Raw genomic sequence first — 19,029 nt, forward strand, 5'->3', positions numbered from 1 at the left:
ATTGTCTAAATCTTCATAGAGTCATAATGGTTTCACATATCATTTTATTATTATAATTTTAATATAATTTTTTTTATGAAAAAATATATTATCAAATTTAAAATAATGAGTTCCAACTTGATTTTTCTAAGATGAGTTCTTCTCAACACAATTTCTTATAGTTATTTTTATATCACTTTTAAGAACTAAATAATAATGCTGTTTATTCTTAATAATCAAAATACTTTTTTAGGTTCATGAATATATTCATACAATAATATATCTCAAAGCTGAAAATCAAGAACTAATATGTTCCCAGGTCAACCCATGCCCTAGTAGAATCTACGACCAAAATACTTTGGTCTGATGAGATTTTAAATCATATAACTTTTTTTTTCCTATATTTTTCCTCACCTTCTCTATAAGTTCTTATACGTTCCCTTGTTATCTGTCTAGGTTTAATTTGTTACATATTCATTTTTTTCTTTTCAATTTTGTATTCTTTATATGTTTTAGTTCTTTATTTTAACTTTCGTGGTATTCTATGATTTTACTCTAATTTGAGATATTAAATAATTTCCTTTTATTAGCATAATACATGTGAAATGATGATTTTGATTGTATTTTTTAATATATACTAACAAGTTTTGATAAATAAGAATGTAGCAAAAAAGAATTAGTATTTAAAAATAGTTTTGCAACTAACAAAACGAAGTCAATTACTATTCATGACTTAACACAGTGTATACCATCACATACAAAATAGCATAAAATTATAAAAAATAAATAAAAACAAAAACAAAAAAACTCTTGACCCAACGTTGGAAATTTTAAAAAAAAATTTGGTTAAATTAGCACCTGAGATAACAAGTATTAGGAATGGTACCTAATTTGGTGGCAAAAATCACTTGCAAGTTGCAACCAATTGGAGCAATTATTTTGATTTTTGTTATCAACAACCAATTATTCTCTGACTCCAAATTACAAATTGTGGCTGAAAATTAAATCAATTGCTACAGTCATTAGCGATGGAGGATTTGACAACTGCTATGTTCACCAAATCAATTATGTATTAATTGTGGGACAGAAATTGTTAATACATTTAGCAACAAATTGATTCTCGGCACTGGTAGTTATTATAGTTGAAAAAGAAACATAATAACATAATTCAAATGAAAACTTTTTGTTTTCAATATTTTATTTTGGATAATTATACTATTTGCATCAAATTCATTGACTTGGTTGGTAATACTTTAGTCTTACACTTTTTTTCATCTACAAGGTTTCACTTAATATTATATTATTTATCAATTAGTTAAAAATATCTTTTTTTAAAAAACAAATTAATCTATAACAATATATTAATGACATTTTATATATAGATTATTTTCTATTTTATCTTTTATACTATTTCTAAATCTAAACATAAAAGGTCATGGTAAAATGTGGTTATATTATATGAGAAAAGTAATAGAGAAAAACCATCTACCCTAAAGTAGTAGCTGCATATACCAAGCTTATTTATGATATAAGATTATAATTAACACCAAATAAAAATATTTCATTATATATTATTATAAATTAAAACAATATATCACATGAAGTATCATATTATATATATATATATATTGATATAAGTTATATACAAATATAAATACAATAAAAAACAAATAAACTAAAAAATAACATACACACACATATTATTTAGTATGTTTAAAATTAAAATTAACATAAAAATTAAAATTGAACTTATTAAAATAAAATAATTCCTTTTTATTGGTGTGATAAAAATACAAACAAGTTTACGCGTATTTTTATTGTTAGTAAATATATATATATATATATATATATATATTATTTTATTTTTATTTTATTTTAAATTGTGTTTTTTTTAAATGAAGCTTAATTTAATTTAAGGTAGGTCTTCATTTGGGTTATAAAATGGCAAAATGATTAGATGTATAATTGCAACTTGCTCACTAACACTTATGTCTGTTATTAATTGTAGTAATATAAACTGTATTCATCGATTTATATATATATATATATATATATATAAGTTATTTTTTCTCCTAAAAAGACTAATTTATTTTATCACTTTCTCTATTCCTCTATTCTCTTTTCTTCTTCTCTTCTGGTTGCAAGAAAAAAAACATGATTTAAAGCTATTTGAAAGATCATTCCCTATGAACTTGGAAAATCTATGGAGTTAGCATTGAGATGATTGAAGTTATATTACATATATGACAAATCCAGGTTCACAGGGCACTATTTTTTTCTTTTTATTATTATTATTATTATTATAATTTTGAATTGCACGAACAACACTTCCACAGAGTTCCTTTTAAGGATTGCAATAATCATCATTAGTTGTTACACCTAAAACGTGTTCACGTGTAAATGTATCTTTCAAAAGGGACATTGTTTTCCAAATAGTGACGGACACTAACGTGAAAGTGTCTTTTAACAAAATTGAAACCTTAATTAACCAAAGGCCAAACAAAATCTTGTATTAAACCTACTTTTGTTTCACTGAAGTAAAATGATAAAAATTATTCATGCATGTAAATATAAACTAACTTCCAAAGTGTAACCTTGGTTTCAACTTGGATTAGAAGTTACACTCCCCTATACTCAATATTAATATATTAAGTGTTGAGACAAAATGACAGTTTAATTATATATATATATATATATATATATATATATATATTAATCAATTGAAGTGTCTTAATAGTTATAATAAAATTTTCTAAAATATTTGAATGATAATTAACCAAATGATATTATGTTAATACTGGAACTAAAAACATTCACGATCTTATACTTATTGCAACAAAATATTATCTGTCTTTCACATGACTTGAAAAATTTCTTAGACTACATATGAGGAATGATTAAGGAGGTAAGACATAACATCAGCTTCACATGAGTGAAGAAAGGTGAGAGAAGGCAACATGAATTGCTTATGTATCACATCTGTGTCACTACTTCACAAACTGTCCTTTCTTGACATGCACAACTACCAATGTACACTGCTATGAAAATTATTATTTTTTTTACATCTTACATCTGGAAAAGAAACTGTATTTGTACAATAAACTTGCAGCTGATAAAAAAACAATAAACTTGCACACAACAAAAAGACAGTAGAAAAAAAGGAGATGAAATAGATAATGGAATACATACAAAATAAAAGAATATTATAGAAAAAGAGGGATCGAGTCTATTTGAAAATGACTTTAAAGAATTATTTCTCATTTTTAGTATTTTATTTTATTTATTTAATATAATGATAAAACATGAATTACTCATTATTTAATATATTAAAAGGAAATTAAAAAAAGATAAGTAATTGTTTTTAAAGTTACTCTAATCCCTCAATGTTTTATTAGTTATATAATTTTAATCTATAGTTAAGGGATTCCTACTTTAACTGTTTTAATTTAATTTAATTTAATTTTTATTTTATATTTTATTTTATTGATTTATTTTGATTATTTTGACATTTTATAATTTCAAAAAGTTAATAAAACAATTTTTTAATTTTAAAATTTTATTTTATTTGTTTTCATTAGTGGAAAAATTGGTAAGTTACTTTTAGTCATCTCCTTTTCTATTAAATAAAAAATTCAAGATATTCTATAAATTCTTTTCTTATTTTATCCTTACTTCATATTTTATTTTATTAATTTATTTTAGTTATTTCGACATTTTATAATTTTATAAGTTAATAAAATAGTTTTTAATTTTAAAAATTTATTTTATTTGTTGTCATTTACGAGAGAGTGAAGAGATTAGTACGTTATTTTTTCTGTTTTAAAGTGATCTCCTTTTCTATTAAATAAAAAATTCAAGATATTCTCTAAATACTTTCCTATTTTATTCTTACTTCATATTTTATTTTATTTTGATTATGTATTGATAAAATTTATGTGTCTTTTTATTCAGCTTGAATTTAGTTTAAAAAAACATTATAATACTTAGCAATGATAATAAGTTCCTCTTTTTTAATTTTGATAAGAATATGGAGGTAAGAAAATAATAAAATTTATAAATTTTAAAAACTTAAAAAATATGGATGACGTGTTTTGTACAAAATTACAAAGGATCATTTAAAGGTAAATTATGTTTTCTACTTAAGTAATATAAATTTACTTAATTATTGATATAATTTAATTAGTAAAGATATTTGTTAAGAATAATTTTATTTTTTTAATGTCAGGAAAGATAAAAGATATCTGGAATATTAATTTTTATTTGATCTCCCAATAAGAATTCATTACAATAAAATCTTAACATTTCAAATGAATGTTTTCTCCTTTTTAGAACATATGTATATAGACAAATTAATGTTTAAAAATTACGAATACACATAAGTTTATACTTCATTTCAATAAATATGAATACACATAGGATTATGATGAAAATAAAAAATACGGATATACATAAAGATAATAACATTTTTTTATGCATAATGTACTATAAATTTATATTATTAATATAAGTGTATTAACTATAATATTGTTTATTCAAATTTTAATATTAAACATAAATACATATAAATGAAAAAATAAAAATGCGAATAGCCGCTAGTATAAATAATGAGCTAGTTTTTTTAAAATATTTATTTTAAATTTAAACAAAGTGGTCACTTTTTAATGTATACAGGATAATGAATAATGTGAAAACTAAACACGGAGGATGAATGAAGGGAGTATGTTACATAAGTCCAATCTATATATATGATGGGCTGTTAGAAAATCACACAAACAAGGCGTTTTCTATCTGCACCTTTTTTATGCACATCATATTTTGTGTGAAAAGTTCAATTTAGACTTTTTAAATTGTAAAATTCGAAAAATATTTCAAAAATACTTTTTGAACTATACAATTCGAAATACAAAGAAATAATTTCTAAACTCTACAATTCAAAATACAAATTTGTATTTTAGATTGAATAATTTAGAATACAAATTTTGTATTCTAAATTCTAGAATTTAAAACATAAAATTTTGTATTGTAAAATTCAAAATGGAATATTTGTATTCTGAATTGTAAATTTCAAAATGGACAAGTATTTTTAAAAACATGTGGTGCCAAAAGAAACTATGAAGGTGCAAGAAGAATTTACCCACAAACAATTATTCTACAACAGCTGCTCACAAGTGTCCAACAACCTAGTGTTGTCTTGCGTTAGGCCATTCTGTTATGCACCCCATAGTTTTCGTATGCACCTCACCACTCTTGTTTATAAGAATGGATTAAAAAAACGTTTCTTCAATTATGCAATCCAGAAGAAGTCATCTTTTGCATAGAAAAAAATTTTAAATAAAAAAATGATTTTTGGATAGTGAATTTAATTTTTTTTTTCATATAGAAAAAAAGCAATTCAAATCCAACAAACCTTTTTATATCAAAATCTAATTTCCATACTGCAAAATCTAAAAATAATTTTTAGATTATTTAATTTAATTCACATATGAATACTAGATTTAAATTAAAATAAAAAAGGGATTTCAATTAAAATGTTTAATTTATTAGATATCTAAATTAAAATTTATATAGATAAACTTATTAGGTAGGTTAACTTTTTTAAGGCATGAAATTTCGATTAATTTTTATTCAAATAGGGTTTTTTTAAAAGGTTTAAGTATAATTTTTATAATAAATGCATCACATGAGATTAACTCTTATGATTACTTGACTCATTTCTTTCCTCCAATCTGATAAAAAGTATTAGTGAATTGATGGTTTTCTTATTAAATTTCTCTAATGACCAATAATTATTTCACTTGGCTATTGGACATGGTTGTTTGCCCAGTATTATTCACTAGTGTTTAGGCAGATGAGAACAACACATTAAAAGTAATTCTATGTCTCACGACAAAGAAAAGCCGAGTTAAAGCAGAAGAAATCAAAATATAGTCTATGAACTTTTGGTTGTATTTGTTTATGTAACTATTGAATCGTGTATATACACATTTACAAATTTTTAGGCAAAATTTGCAGACAAAATTACGACTGAACACTCTCTATGGAGTCATTATGTTCAGAAGGTTGGCTCTTGTTCTAACTAAGCGTCTAAACATTCTCTCCAAACCATTTTCTATGTTTTCAATGGCATTCTCCAAAGCCTCTAATCCCTCACGCACAGCCTGCATCTTCAAAACATTGGTACCTTCACTTAGAAGGGTGCTTAAAGATCCTTCCACACACTGCAACTCATTGAAATTCTGGGAGTTTTCTTCACATGATATTACCCTCTTCTGCATCAATTTTGCCACCATCAACCATTTAGTTGGCTTTGCTTTTGAAGCTGGCAGAGCCAAGTAAGACAAAAGTGTTTGAAAGATGGACATGTTCATTGTAATGACCTCCCTAAGAACTCTTATCACAGCATCAGAGTCTTGATCTTGATTCAACATTGGGGATGCTCCAAATTTACTTTCCATCTGCTTTAAAGATGAGATCAACTTCTTGGCACTCTTCTTCATCTTTCTTGTGAATAAATTGTACTCAGCTACACTTTTTTCAATGCTTGAGTCTCCCTTTCTCCTGCGGAGAGCAGAATGAAGGGCTTGAACATTTTCCTTAACTTGTGAAAGGGTGTTCCTTGTAATGCCACAGATATCCAAAACTCTCACTGAACCATCCAACACCTCTTCCATGCATTTCTCACCTTGATGGTTCGAAATCACTTTTTGAGCTGATGCCATGTTGAGAAGATCTTCCAAGCAAATGAACAAATCTTCAAGGAAGGATAGGCCAGTGCCAATTGACTCAGAAGTGGACGTAGATGTGGCTTCCCATGTCCTCATTTTGCTTAGCTCCTCCTCTATTCTGATGGAGCTGGGATGAGAAGCAGAAGGAAAACTATTTGAGCGAACATGGTACATGCTTGCCATTGCTACTTTTTCTTTTGTTGTTTGTTCTTTTTTGCAGAATTGTGCACTCATACTTAGTCCTTTGCCTCATTATTTATAGTGGCTATCGATAATCATTAATCATTCCATGATTTCAATATATGCCTAGAAAAAAAGACGAGCACCTCCCTTAATCAACATGCACAGAAAACATGTGGTGCCCTCATGGATTCCCTTTGAATTAGGTAAGATTGTCCCACCTCTGTCCAACATTGTGATATTCTGTAAGACACAACGGTAATAAAATAGGTTTTTGGTGCATAACTGGCATGTTCTCCGAGTGTTGGTAATCAGAAAACATCATAACTCATAAACTAGTTTGCTGTTTTCACATCACCCTCTTGATCTCAAATATAAACTACACTGTTTCTGTTTCTTGCTTCAGAGATGTCCACTGAGTTGTCTCTATATGAAGGAGCTAAAACTGCAACGAATGAAATTGTTTTTGCGAGATACAGATCTTGATCTCATGAGATATACTAGAAAATGCACAATAATTGAAGTGAGAGATAAGTTTATTACAATTCAAATGACAAAATGATGCACAAATTATAGCATTAGATTAGTTAGGTGTGTGCACGAGTGGCATTTGTGCTTTGTTCTAAGTTCGACACTGCTAATAATAAAAAATGCAGATTATATAATCACTTGTAACATTTACTTGGGAATGGTTTATGCCTCTTTTATAACTATGTAAAAAAAATTTCTTCCCCCTAATCTCTGTTCATGTTTCTTCCTCCTTATTCAAGTTTCGCTTTACGTTCTCTGTGATAACCTCCATTAATTTTCTTAAGCAAGTGAGGCAGAGGATAGGAGGAAAAAGAAGAAGAGGAAGACTAAAAAAGGTTGAAGATTGAGATTTTGAGATGGGTTGAACTGTAAGGGTGAAAAGAAACTTAAATAAGTTTAAGAGATCAAAAGATAAACTTGGCAAAGCATGCTATGTCTACGTTTGTTAATAGTTTTTTTTTTTCCGGTTGGTTTAGTATGATCTATGATTCATTTTCTTAAGTGATCTTGAGTAGATTTTCTACTTGTTATAACATATAATCGATTAGGATATAAGGATATGGTTTTTATCGAATATAAAACTTTCAACTCACAGTAGAATTTATTCTTGTAGAGTCTCAACTGTGCTATGCAGTTTTTGTTTAAGAAGCATTGCATTTGAATTCCGCTTTGGAGGAAGGTTTCGTGAAGGGGTTTGCTCGTCACACATTATTCTTAGTAATTATAATGTTTAGTCAGAGGAACACTATAAATTTGAAAGAATATTCTCAAGGAAAAAGGTGACTTGAAACAAAAATATATGGAATATAGGGTTAACATTTTTTTGTATTTGATTGTAATGACTATTGAATTGTGTACATGTACAAAATTGATAGGACAAAAATTTCCAATCTTCATTGATCCCTAAAACTTGGATGCTTTGAAGGATTTGGAGAGAAAATCATGACTGAACACTGTCTAATATCTATTGAGTCATGATATTCAAAAGGCAGGCTCTTGTTCTAACCATGCGCCTAAATAAGCTCTCCAAACCATTTTCTATGATTTCGATGTCATTCTCCAAAGCTTCCAATCTCTCATGTGCAGCTTGCACCCTTGCAACATTGGTACCTTCATTTAGAAGGTTGCTTAAAGATGCTTCCACACACTGAAACTCGTTGGAATTTTCTGTGTTCTCTTCACATGTTATCACTCCCTTGTGCATTAATTTTGCTACCAATAACCATTTGGTTGCCTTTGACTTTGAAGCAGGCACGGTCAAGAAAGCTAACAGGGATTGGAAGACAGACATGTTCAGTCCAATGACTTCCCTAAGCATTCTAATCAAAGAAACAAGTTGTTGGTCTTCATCCAAGAGTGGGGATACTCCAAATTTCCTCTCCATCTGCTTCAAAGATGTGATCAACTTCTTGGCATTCTTCTTCATCTTCTTTGAGAACAAGTTATATTCGGCTATAATTCTTTCAATGCTTGAATCCCCCTTTCTCCTTCTAAGAGCAGAATGAAGGGCTTTAACATTTTCCTTAATTTGTAACATGGTGTCCCTTGTGATGTCACAGATATCCAAAATTCTTACTGAACCATCCATTAGCTCTTCCATGCATTTCTCACCTTGATGGTGGGAAATCAGCTTTTGGGTTGAAGCCATGTTGAGAAGATCTTCCAAGGAAATATGCAAATCTGATAACAAGGACAAGCCAGTGCAAATTGATTTTGAGGTGGACGTGGAAGTGGCTTCCCAAGTTTTGAGCTTGCTTAGCTCTTCCTCCACTCTACTGATGCTAGGATGAGATCCAGTAGGGAAACTATTTGAGCGAACATGGAACTTGTTTGCCATGGTTACTCTTTTTGTATTCTTTTCTTTTACAAAGGAAGCTCAATGTTTTTCTGCTATCACCAAATCCCTCACTCTATATATATAGGTGCAGTTCATGATTTCTATCTGTTATTAAAAAAAATAGGCAGCACAGCTAACCTCTGATGATGAATGTGAGCAAGTGGTAGTAGCATGTGTTTCCTTCTCATTAGGTGAGTTTGTCACATCTCAGCCAAACATTATGCACTATTATTGGTGATATAATACAGAACAAAATAGTATTGAAATGGGTTTGTTTTGCATAACTGGCATGTCCTCCCAGTGTTGGCAATCAGAAAACCTCATTACTCATCACCTAGTTTGCCTCCTTTGCTGCCACATTGCCTTTGATTTCACAATAAAAAAATGGTGTTGTTTCAGCTCCAAGGATATCCATTATCTGGCTTGTCACAATGGTAAGGAGCTAGAATTGCCAAAATAAATGGTTTTTTGTGGATGAGATCCGGATCTCGTGGGATATGACAACAATTAGAGTTGCATATAATTTTGATTACAGATTTTCAGAACAAAATGATGGGTTATTTGCGTGCACGAGTGGCTTGTAACCCTTTTGTCTTCCTTGCTGATTTCACCAACTCTTTCACTATGTTTTAAACCAGTAATGTCCCTCACATTGCTTTATATGTTTTTCTTGAGAAATCATATGGTACATATAAAAGGACATGTACCTTACTGCCCCATTATCAAGGGGTTGGTGTGTATATTTTTTGAGTGCTCAGGAGAAAAAAAATATTATGGAAACATCTCAGATTTCCAAATCTCAAAATCAAAGGTGATGCAGGATTAATGGTTTTGTGTGAATAACATATTTTGTGCATGCACACATCATTTTGGTCTATTAAAAACTTAAATTTTCCAATTGCATGCTAAAGACTTAACTTTACTGTGTTTGTTTCCAATTAATGTTAACACATGTACTTATTTCAACTTTTTTCTTTCTCAATGTCCAAATTATTGTTTAAGTTATACATATTATCACACTAGCATTCAAGTTGACACTCGAGCAATAGTAAGCAGAATATGAATTTTCATTAACATATCACCTAATAATCTATTTTTAGTACACAATCTATGTTTAAATCACATCCCAAATTTATTAATTTCGTCACCTACTATGACAATATAACACTGTGATAATAAAACATACTTTTTAACAAGTTAAATGCATTGATTGATAATTGTACTGGTATGGACGAGACCGAGACACGTGTCACCCTGACCGAGACACGTGTTATCCTTACCGAGACACATGCCATTTTGACCGAGGCATATGTGGGATTGGCCGAGACCTCGGGAACTTGGCCGAAACGTTAGGAATCGTCACGGTCGGCCGACCCATATTACCGTTAACGCTCAAACCAATGTTAGTGAAGCTAACCCGTCATTAAGGATTAGGTAATGCAACCTAAGTGAGATCCACTTCGCTAATCAGGCCCAATAAGGTAAGCCCAATAAAATAATATAAATAGCACACATCTCAAGGAGAAAGGTACGTCATTTATTACTGTGCACCTACCCGAATACTGATCACTCGCTTTGCTGACTTGAGCGTCGAAGTGCCTTCGCAGGTACCCCATTCGGTGTTCACCCGAGACCGAGTGCCGAAGGAGGAACATGAGGACGAGAAGAATCACAGTTCATCACCCAACAACCTGCCCGACCGAAGGAAGGAGAGGAAGACTTCAATAGTTTTATAGGTCTCATCTCCCTAGCAGGAACAATAATCACTTCTTAAAACGACTATTACCTGAAGTTAATGTGTATATCTAACGATTCTTCCTTTATATACTTTGTGTCTATTTAACGATTTTTCCTTTATATACTTTGAGAAATTCAATTGAGCTCTTATTTAGTTTCAATTATCAAACTCTACACCAAAAACCCCTCTTTACAAACACCCAAAAAAGAAAGAAAAAGGATAAAATCCTAGTTAAAAATTTACTTTAAATCAAGAATTAGTTGGTTAAATTTCATCATCATCTTGCTATCTTCTAAGAAATATAATCTAAAATAACAACCATGTTCATATTATTTTTTATTCATATAAAGAGTTAAAGAAACTAAAATTTAAAAAAATTGAATTAAAATTTAATAAAATAAAAAATAACTTCTATACTTTATTTATACTGTACCTTATATTCATTTGAAATTTATTTTTACTAAAGCATCGGTTATTATCCTTATACTCTAACTAATTTTGATAACAAAATAATTCAACTATTGTAATAATGAACCATGGTAGCATTTGCTTGCTACTAAAGCCTCCATAACCTACTTTTTAAGGTACTATTTGAAAGGAGAAACAATGATTTATTTGTATACTTTATTTTTTAATTTGTAGTTTGAAAATATATTTTTATTTCATTTACAGATTTGAAAATATAATTTTATTTACATTTTTTTTATTTCAAATATTAAGTTGTATATGATGAATAAATCGTTTTTATTATTATATTCAGCAAATTTTAAAATAATAAAATAAAAATTAAGCATTTTATGTGTTTGAATACAAATAAATAATTAAAGCTAAAATTTTTTTTTCCAAACAAAAATACTCTAGTAAATCTCTATTTTTATTAATTTGACTTTGACCAAATAATTTAATATATTTTTAGTTTAATTACCTTTTTGTCTCTCGTTATCAATAGTCAATTTGATCTTGTAACATTATAAGAAAAATTTAATTTATCTACGAACTTTAGTTCAAGAATAATTCACAATATTTTATTTTTAATGATTATTTGAATTTTTTTTATCATTTTTAATTATTATTTATACATATTACGTATAGCAGAGCGGGTGGTACTCAAAGCCAAATCTCTTGAATGATCACAAATTCAAAAGTTTTAACCATTAATGCAGTCAAGTTTTGTTGTCATGTTATGATTATTATTATAATTATTAGTATGATTATCAATATTAATATAATTAATAACATAAAAATTATTAATATTATTCATATATTTAATATTATTTATATTATTAATTTCATTATTATTATTATTCAAATTAATAATATTATTAATTATTATAATAATATTATTCATCATACTAATATTATTAATATTATTGTTAATATTATTAATATTCATAATATTAATATTATTAAAATTATAAATGTTATTAATATTATTAAATATTATTTATATTATTATATATTGTTCATATTATTAAATATTAATAAAATTATTAAATATTAATAATATTATTAAATATTATTGATACTATTAAATACTAGAGGGAACACAACCACTAACGTACCTCCATATTTTTTATTTTTGTCATTTATATATAATTATATTTAATATTAAAATTGAATAAAGGATATCATTATTCACACTTATATTATCAATATAAATTTACAGTTCATTTTAATAAATACGAATACATGTAAGAAGACACATAAATTTTATCAAAACATAGCTAACATATAGTAGTAATACATGGTAAATTTACCGATTATTCAATTTAGTTTTATTTTAATTAAATATAAATTTTAATCAAATTAAATAATTTTACAATGCAGATTGTCACCAATAAAAAAAACATAGTATGGAACATTAATAACATAGTATGAAACACTAATAACATTTTTGTTACCTGCATTTTGTATTGATTGATGCAAATATCAAATAGATGTAATCTCATTTATGAAGTAATATTTGTCATATTAATATTGTTGTTTCTCCTTTTTCGATAAGTTCTTCTTCCTGTATTCATTTCTCCTCTCTATTTCAAACATTTAGTCTTCCGTCTTCAAATTTGTGTTTGTCGTTCTAGTGTTGATATTTTATCACTTATATTTTTCATTTTGTTATATAATCTATTAAAACGTGGAAAATTAATAAACACTAAAAAAATATTTAAAAAATTATAAAAATTAAATATTTATATTTACTTTTAATTAGACAATTTTAAAATTCCAAATATTTTTTTTAAATAAGATTATATAATTTTTTTAATACTAGTTTTTGATAAAATTACAGTAAAGAAAACTAAGTTAGTAAATAATAAGATAAATATAGAAGAGTATTGATATATTAATTTCAAGTAAAATTGATATTTGTTAACAATATTAATTTTCTCTACAAAGTAACTTATCTAATATTTCCTTATCATAAAATTTAAAAAAATAAAAAAGAAAACACCCGAAATATGAAATGGATCGATTTTAAATGCAAATGATAACATTATAAAAGATTTTCTTTAACTGATTTCATAACACTGTTTTTGTCTATAAAAACACTTACATATTACAACATAATAAAAATTGAAAATTTATAACTATTAATAAAAGATGCAAAACATACTATCAATTTATTCCTAATCTTTATTTCTCTCTCCAATTATTTTTTCTTTTTTTTCTTATTAATTTTTTTTGTAATATATCAATTTTCCACAAAATCAAGATGTGGTTACAAAATTTTACATTAGTTAATTATCATCAAAACAATCCACTACTGATGTTATCAATTTTCTTACAATCTTTATTTATTTTCACAATAGTTTTTTATTCCAAAATATATTTTTATGAAATTATTTTGATTGTACGATTGTAAAATAAGTATTTAATTTAATTTAATTTAATTTTTTACATCTTATAACTAATGTTATATATATATATATATATATATTATAATGTATTATATTTTTAAGATGTATTCTAAAGTTAATTTTCGTGTTTATAGTTTATTTTTGACTTTTAAAGTATAAGAAGACTAAAATAAAAATAAACATATTATGTATATCATAACAATAAATGTACACTATTTTATTTGAATTTTTTTTTCCTCTTTAAATCCCACTGTACATCCATATAACAACCATAATTACATTCTTTTCAAAAGTTTTTGTTTATTCTAGCAAGTTATTGTTAAAATCATGTAGTGTGAAAAAAATTCTAAAAAATTTTGTACGTAAAAGATCAAACTTATAATTTTTTTATGTTTCATTGTTACTTATAATAAAATCACTGTGATTGAATTTTAAATAAGAATGAAATTTGAAAAAATGCCAGTAACACCCTTCTAAAAACACTTTTTTTTAGTGGTTTAAATTTATTTAAAACTACAAATTCAAAATAGAAAATAATTAAATAAAATTTTGAGTTTCATATTTTTTTTTAATTTTTAATATTTTATTAATTATGGATAAAAATATATATCTTGGTAATAGTTAAAATTTATTTAAAACTACAAACTCAATTGAAAAAATAATTAAATAGAATTTCAGTTTCATATTTTTTTTAATAATTTTTAATATTTGATCAATTATCGGAATTAAACCAATATTTTTCATTAGGTCTATGCACAACCAATAATATATGACAATTATTGCAACACATGTGACACCATTAAACAATAAACAAAAAATTCATCCTCAATTGTTCAATCAACTTTAATCATTGAAAATATTATATAGAAAAAAAGAAAAAGCAATGAAATCAACTTTCCTTTTCTTCGCCTAGGACCCGTATAGAGATTCATTTAAATTATTCCTATCTTTCACACCAAATCAAGGTTACACACCGCTCTTAACAATGTTAAGAAAAAAATTATTTATATATATATTATTGAATATAATAAAAAAAGTATTATTTTAACCTCAAATTATTGATAATATCATTTTTTTTAATTTTTATCTTTTGTAAAAAAAATATTTAATAAATATTTGGATGCGTATTAGTGTGAATATGAATATTTTCATTATGTATTGGAATGAAGATGAGAAACAAATATATACGAGTTTTAAGGAAATCATATTCTTTTAACCCTTTGTATGCATTTCCATTTTTTTTTCTAATTGAGTTGGTTAAAATTAAACTTTCTCTCCCCAAATTATTAAATTAATTACATATAACTATATACAATAACTACGTATAATTTGATAATTATTATTTTTTTAATAAGACGTTATTTGTTATGTTGTTTCAAAATGTATGCAATTATAATTTATTTATATATTTATTATTGAATATAATAAAAAGTATTATTCTAACATCAAATTATTGATAATATCATGTTTTTTTATTAATTTTTATGTGAAAAAATATTTAATAAATATTTGGATGTGTACAAATGTGAGTATGAATGTTTTTATTATTGTATTGGAAGGAAAAGGAGACACAAATATATAAAGTTTTAAGGAAATCATATTCTTTTAACCCTTTATGCATTTCCATTTTTTTCTAATTGAGTTGGTTAAAATTACTATTTCTAATTAAGAAAAGTTTCTCTTTGAAACAACTTCTTCCCGCACAATATAATTAATAGTTTATATTTATTATTCTGAATTTTCAAATTTAAAATAAGAATAATTTTGAAAATTTCAAAAAATATAAGATGACAAATTAAAATTGATATGGTCCGAAATGATAAGATGCCATTTTTTTTGCCAAACAGAATGACATTTGAAACAACTCACACCTTAAGGCCATATCATATCAGTGCCAATTTACATTAATGTCGAAAATACATGTAAAAAATGTAAAAAACCTTAGAATTGATGCCAGGAACTACAAGCAAACTATAGTGAAGCTAGATACAATTGTATATTGAAAAAAAAAGATTTTTTATAATTTAATCTGGAAAATAAATTAAAACCACCCTATTTGATTCAAAATTTGAATAAATCACTAAACTTTTCATGACTTCCACAACTTAAATGATACACATGATTAATTCTAACATGGAGTTTAATTTTCCAAACTATAAATCCTTATTTCACTTCTTATAATATCCAAATTGATTAAAGGAGGATAATGATAAAGGAAAATGATGTTTGAGAAGTCTAGAGCGGTATACATATGAATTTAAAAATAAATATACATAATAAAAGATAAATTTATAATTAAATAATATAAAAAAATATTGAAATAATAATTTTAAATATTGTAATGTGGTTAAATAAAAAATGTGGATTGTGAGAATAATCTTTTCTAAAAAGTTTTGGAGAAATTTTTGGCTGCTATGAATGACTCGGTTGTGTCAACGCTCCTTTTTGAACCAAGAGCAAAACCTCCTCATAAATAAAATCATATATGTTATATAATAAATAGAATTTGGGTTTCATCCCGTGGATGTGGGTGAAACTGTGTACAGATATATTACCATAGTGCATGTTGTCCCACCATATAATATATTGTCAGTATTATCATGAAATTCTATCATTATTAAATTAATTGCATATAATTGCATACAATATCGTACAATAGTTGCATACAATAATTGCGTATAATTTGATAATTATTATTTTCTTAATAAGACACTTTTGATTTATTTGCTATGTTGTTTCAAAATTTATGCAATTATAATTTATTTATATATTTATTATTGAATATAATAAAAAGTATTTAACATCAAATTATTGATAATATCATTTTTTTTTATCTTTTGTAAAAAAAATATTTAATAAATATTTGGATGCGTACAAATGTGAGTATGAATATTTTCATTATTGTATTGGAATGAATATCAAATACAAATATATATAAGTTTAATCAAGTTTTGTGTAGGTTTCAAGGACTGATCTTAACAAAGATTCTAAACAGCTTAAACTAAACTTAAACCCAGAAAGCAGCACAACTTCAGGCTTCATGTGGATTTGATACATCAAAGCTCTCATCTTCAACAATCTTCCCCTATTTGATGGAGACAAATTCTTGGGATGCTTTTAAGAAAGTTATTTTTTTAGAATATGTTGAATCCTGCATTCATTGAGCAAACACAGGATAATCTAATCCAAAACAGATAAGAACCAGAAACTAGTTCTCACTAGGTGATTTCCAGAAGGAACATCAGCCAAATCAGATGAGAAACCAACACACATACACAGGTGCAAAACAGATAAACAATCGGTTATTTCGCAGGAATAACTAGTTGAAATTTTGTAAACCAGAAATAACATTTTAACATACTTCAAAATTAAACCAGGTAAAGCAGTTTATAACAACAATGTTCTAAGCAGTAATAAATACATTTATTAAGAACATTACAAAACCAACACAAACCAATACTTCTCCCCCTATTTGTCTCATCAAATAGACAAATGGTAGAAAAAAAAAACATAAGGAAAAAGAAAATTGAAAGCAATGAACTAGAATGAAGGACTATCCTCTCTTTCAAATTGTAGTTCCAAAATCTGTCTTTGGACTTCTTCATTTTGCTCATCCAGTGTTGAAAATCGTGTATCCATGTTGCTAAATCTTGATTCACACATGTCATAGAGGTTCCTTTGATTGTCAGCAAAGGTGTCCATACGATTAATCATCAACCTTTCAAAAGGTGACATTGTAGTCATCCTTTCTCCCATGTTGGTGTCATTTTGATCATCCTCTTGAACTGTAGCAACTGGTTCATCTTCATTCGTACCACTTGGGCTAGCTTGGTCACCATCCTTGCTTACCCATCTTCCACCAATTTTAGTAAATCCCATCTTACTTAAGGATCCACTATTGATCTCACTAGAGGGCTTGATTACCTCAACTAGCTCTCCTTCTATATTTACTTCAAAATAATGAAGAAAATTAGAGATCAAAATAGCATAGGGATAATGAAAATTACATAACCTCATGGATTTTTACATGTGTTCTTTGATTGTGTGAATCCAGTTAATCTTCACTTTGTTTATGATACAGTAGATCAACAGGAGATCTTCTTCAGAGAGTGATGGAAGAGGCCCAAGCACAAGCCCACCAAATAGTAGATTTCAGCCAACAAGTAGAGTCATGACCAAGAAGATTCAAGAAGATTGGAATGCTGCTACTGATGGCAGGGAAACCTTCCTATACATGTTGAAAATGCCACAAACTCTAGTGTAGATTAGAATTTAATTTCTTGTTAAAATTAGCATAGGAAATTTATTTGTATTTTTTGTTAAAATGAAGTTTGGTACCTAAATACCAACCTAGATTAAATTAGGGTTTCTTAAACTCCTAATTTAACCTAGGTTGGTCCTAGACAAGCCCATTAGGAAATGCACGTTCCAAGAAAGGAAGCATGCTTTCCATGTGCTTCATTTAGGCGCCAACTTCAAAGCTAGGATAGTTTGAATTTCCCTCCTTTTCATTTGATTCAAACTGGCCCTCCTTTGCTATATAATGAGTGGCTTGGTTCATGTAATTGGAAGATTAATCATATGAGTGAATTGATGCCCGATTTGAGCCAATCACACTCTTATCTCCTACTCTCCCTAGGATAGACGTTTGATCTTCATTCTTCACCCTCCAAGTGATTAGGCCTCACCTATCACTCACCATACATCTCATGCACCTTCAAGGATACCACACATCTTAGGAGATCCTTGCAGGCCTCTTTCATAAGCTTCCGTCACCATCCATTCAAGTTTCGTCACACATGAAGGCACTTCTTCCATCATTTGGTATAATGAGCTATGGTCTTCAAGAGATAAGTGCCTTATCTTGATTTTAATTTTGTGTTCTTATTAATTCCGATTTGTTTATCATATTCCTTACATGTCTTGTTGTTTTAATTTCGTTTTTGGTTCATGTTGATGTTTGAACAATTTTAATCGGTGCATTTGGCTCAAATTGTTCTTAAGTTTCCATTTACAAACAGTTTTTAGGTTCCTAATTGTGGTGTTGTTATGTTTTTGCTTTGTTTGAGTCTTTATTGCAATTTTAATTGGTTCATATGGTGTTGATTTGAGTCATTTTAATTTTGGAATCCAATTGTGTTTTGTTAAGTCATGTGTTTCCAAGAATTGTCATCAAATCCTATT

General features: G+C 27.1%; 2 protein-coding genes across 2 annotated transcripts; both read right to left on the reverse strand.

Annotated features, from left to right (window-relative positions):
• Positions 1-5,927: 5,927 nt before the first annotated feature.
• LOC137809657 (uncharacterized) lies at positions 5,928-6,947 on the reverse strand. The gene has a single exon (XM_068610756.2). The coding sequence runs from the start codon at positions 6,936-6,938 to the stop codon at positions 6,015-6,017; it is 924 nt and encodes a 307-aa protein (XP_068466857.2). The 5' UTR covers positions 6,939-6,947; the 3' UTR covers positions 5,928-6,014.
• A 1,297-nt stretch (positions 6,948-8,244) lies between these two features.
• On the reverse strand, positions 8,245-9,440 carry LOC137809658 (uncharacterized). Its single transcript, XM_068610757.2, has one exon. It carries the CDS (start codon positions 9,250-9,252, stop codon positions 8,380-8,382), a length of 873 nt encoding a protein of 290 aa, XP_068466858.1. The 5' UTR covers positions 9,253-9,440; the 3' UTR covers positions 8,245-8,379.
• Positions 9,441-19,029: the final 9,589 nt, after the last annotated feature.

This window comes from Phaseolus vulgaris, chromosome 2 (genome assembly GCF_051622355.1).
Source record: "Phaseolus vulgaris cultivar YP4 chromosome 2, ASM5162235v1, whole genome shotgun sequence".
Lineage (NCBI taxonomy): Eukaryota > Viridiplantae > Streptophyta > Magnoliopsida > Fabales > Fabaceae > Phaseolus > Phaseolus vulgaris.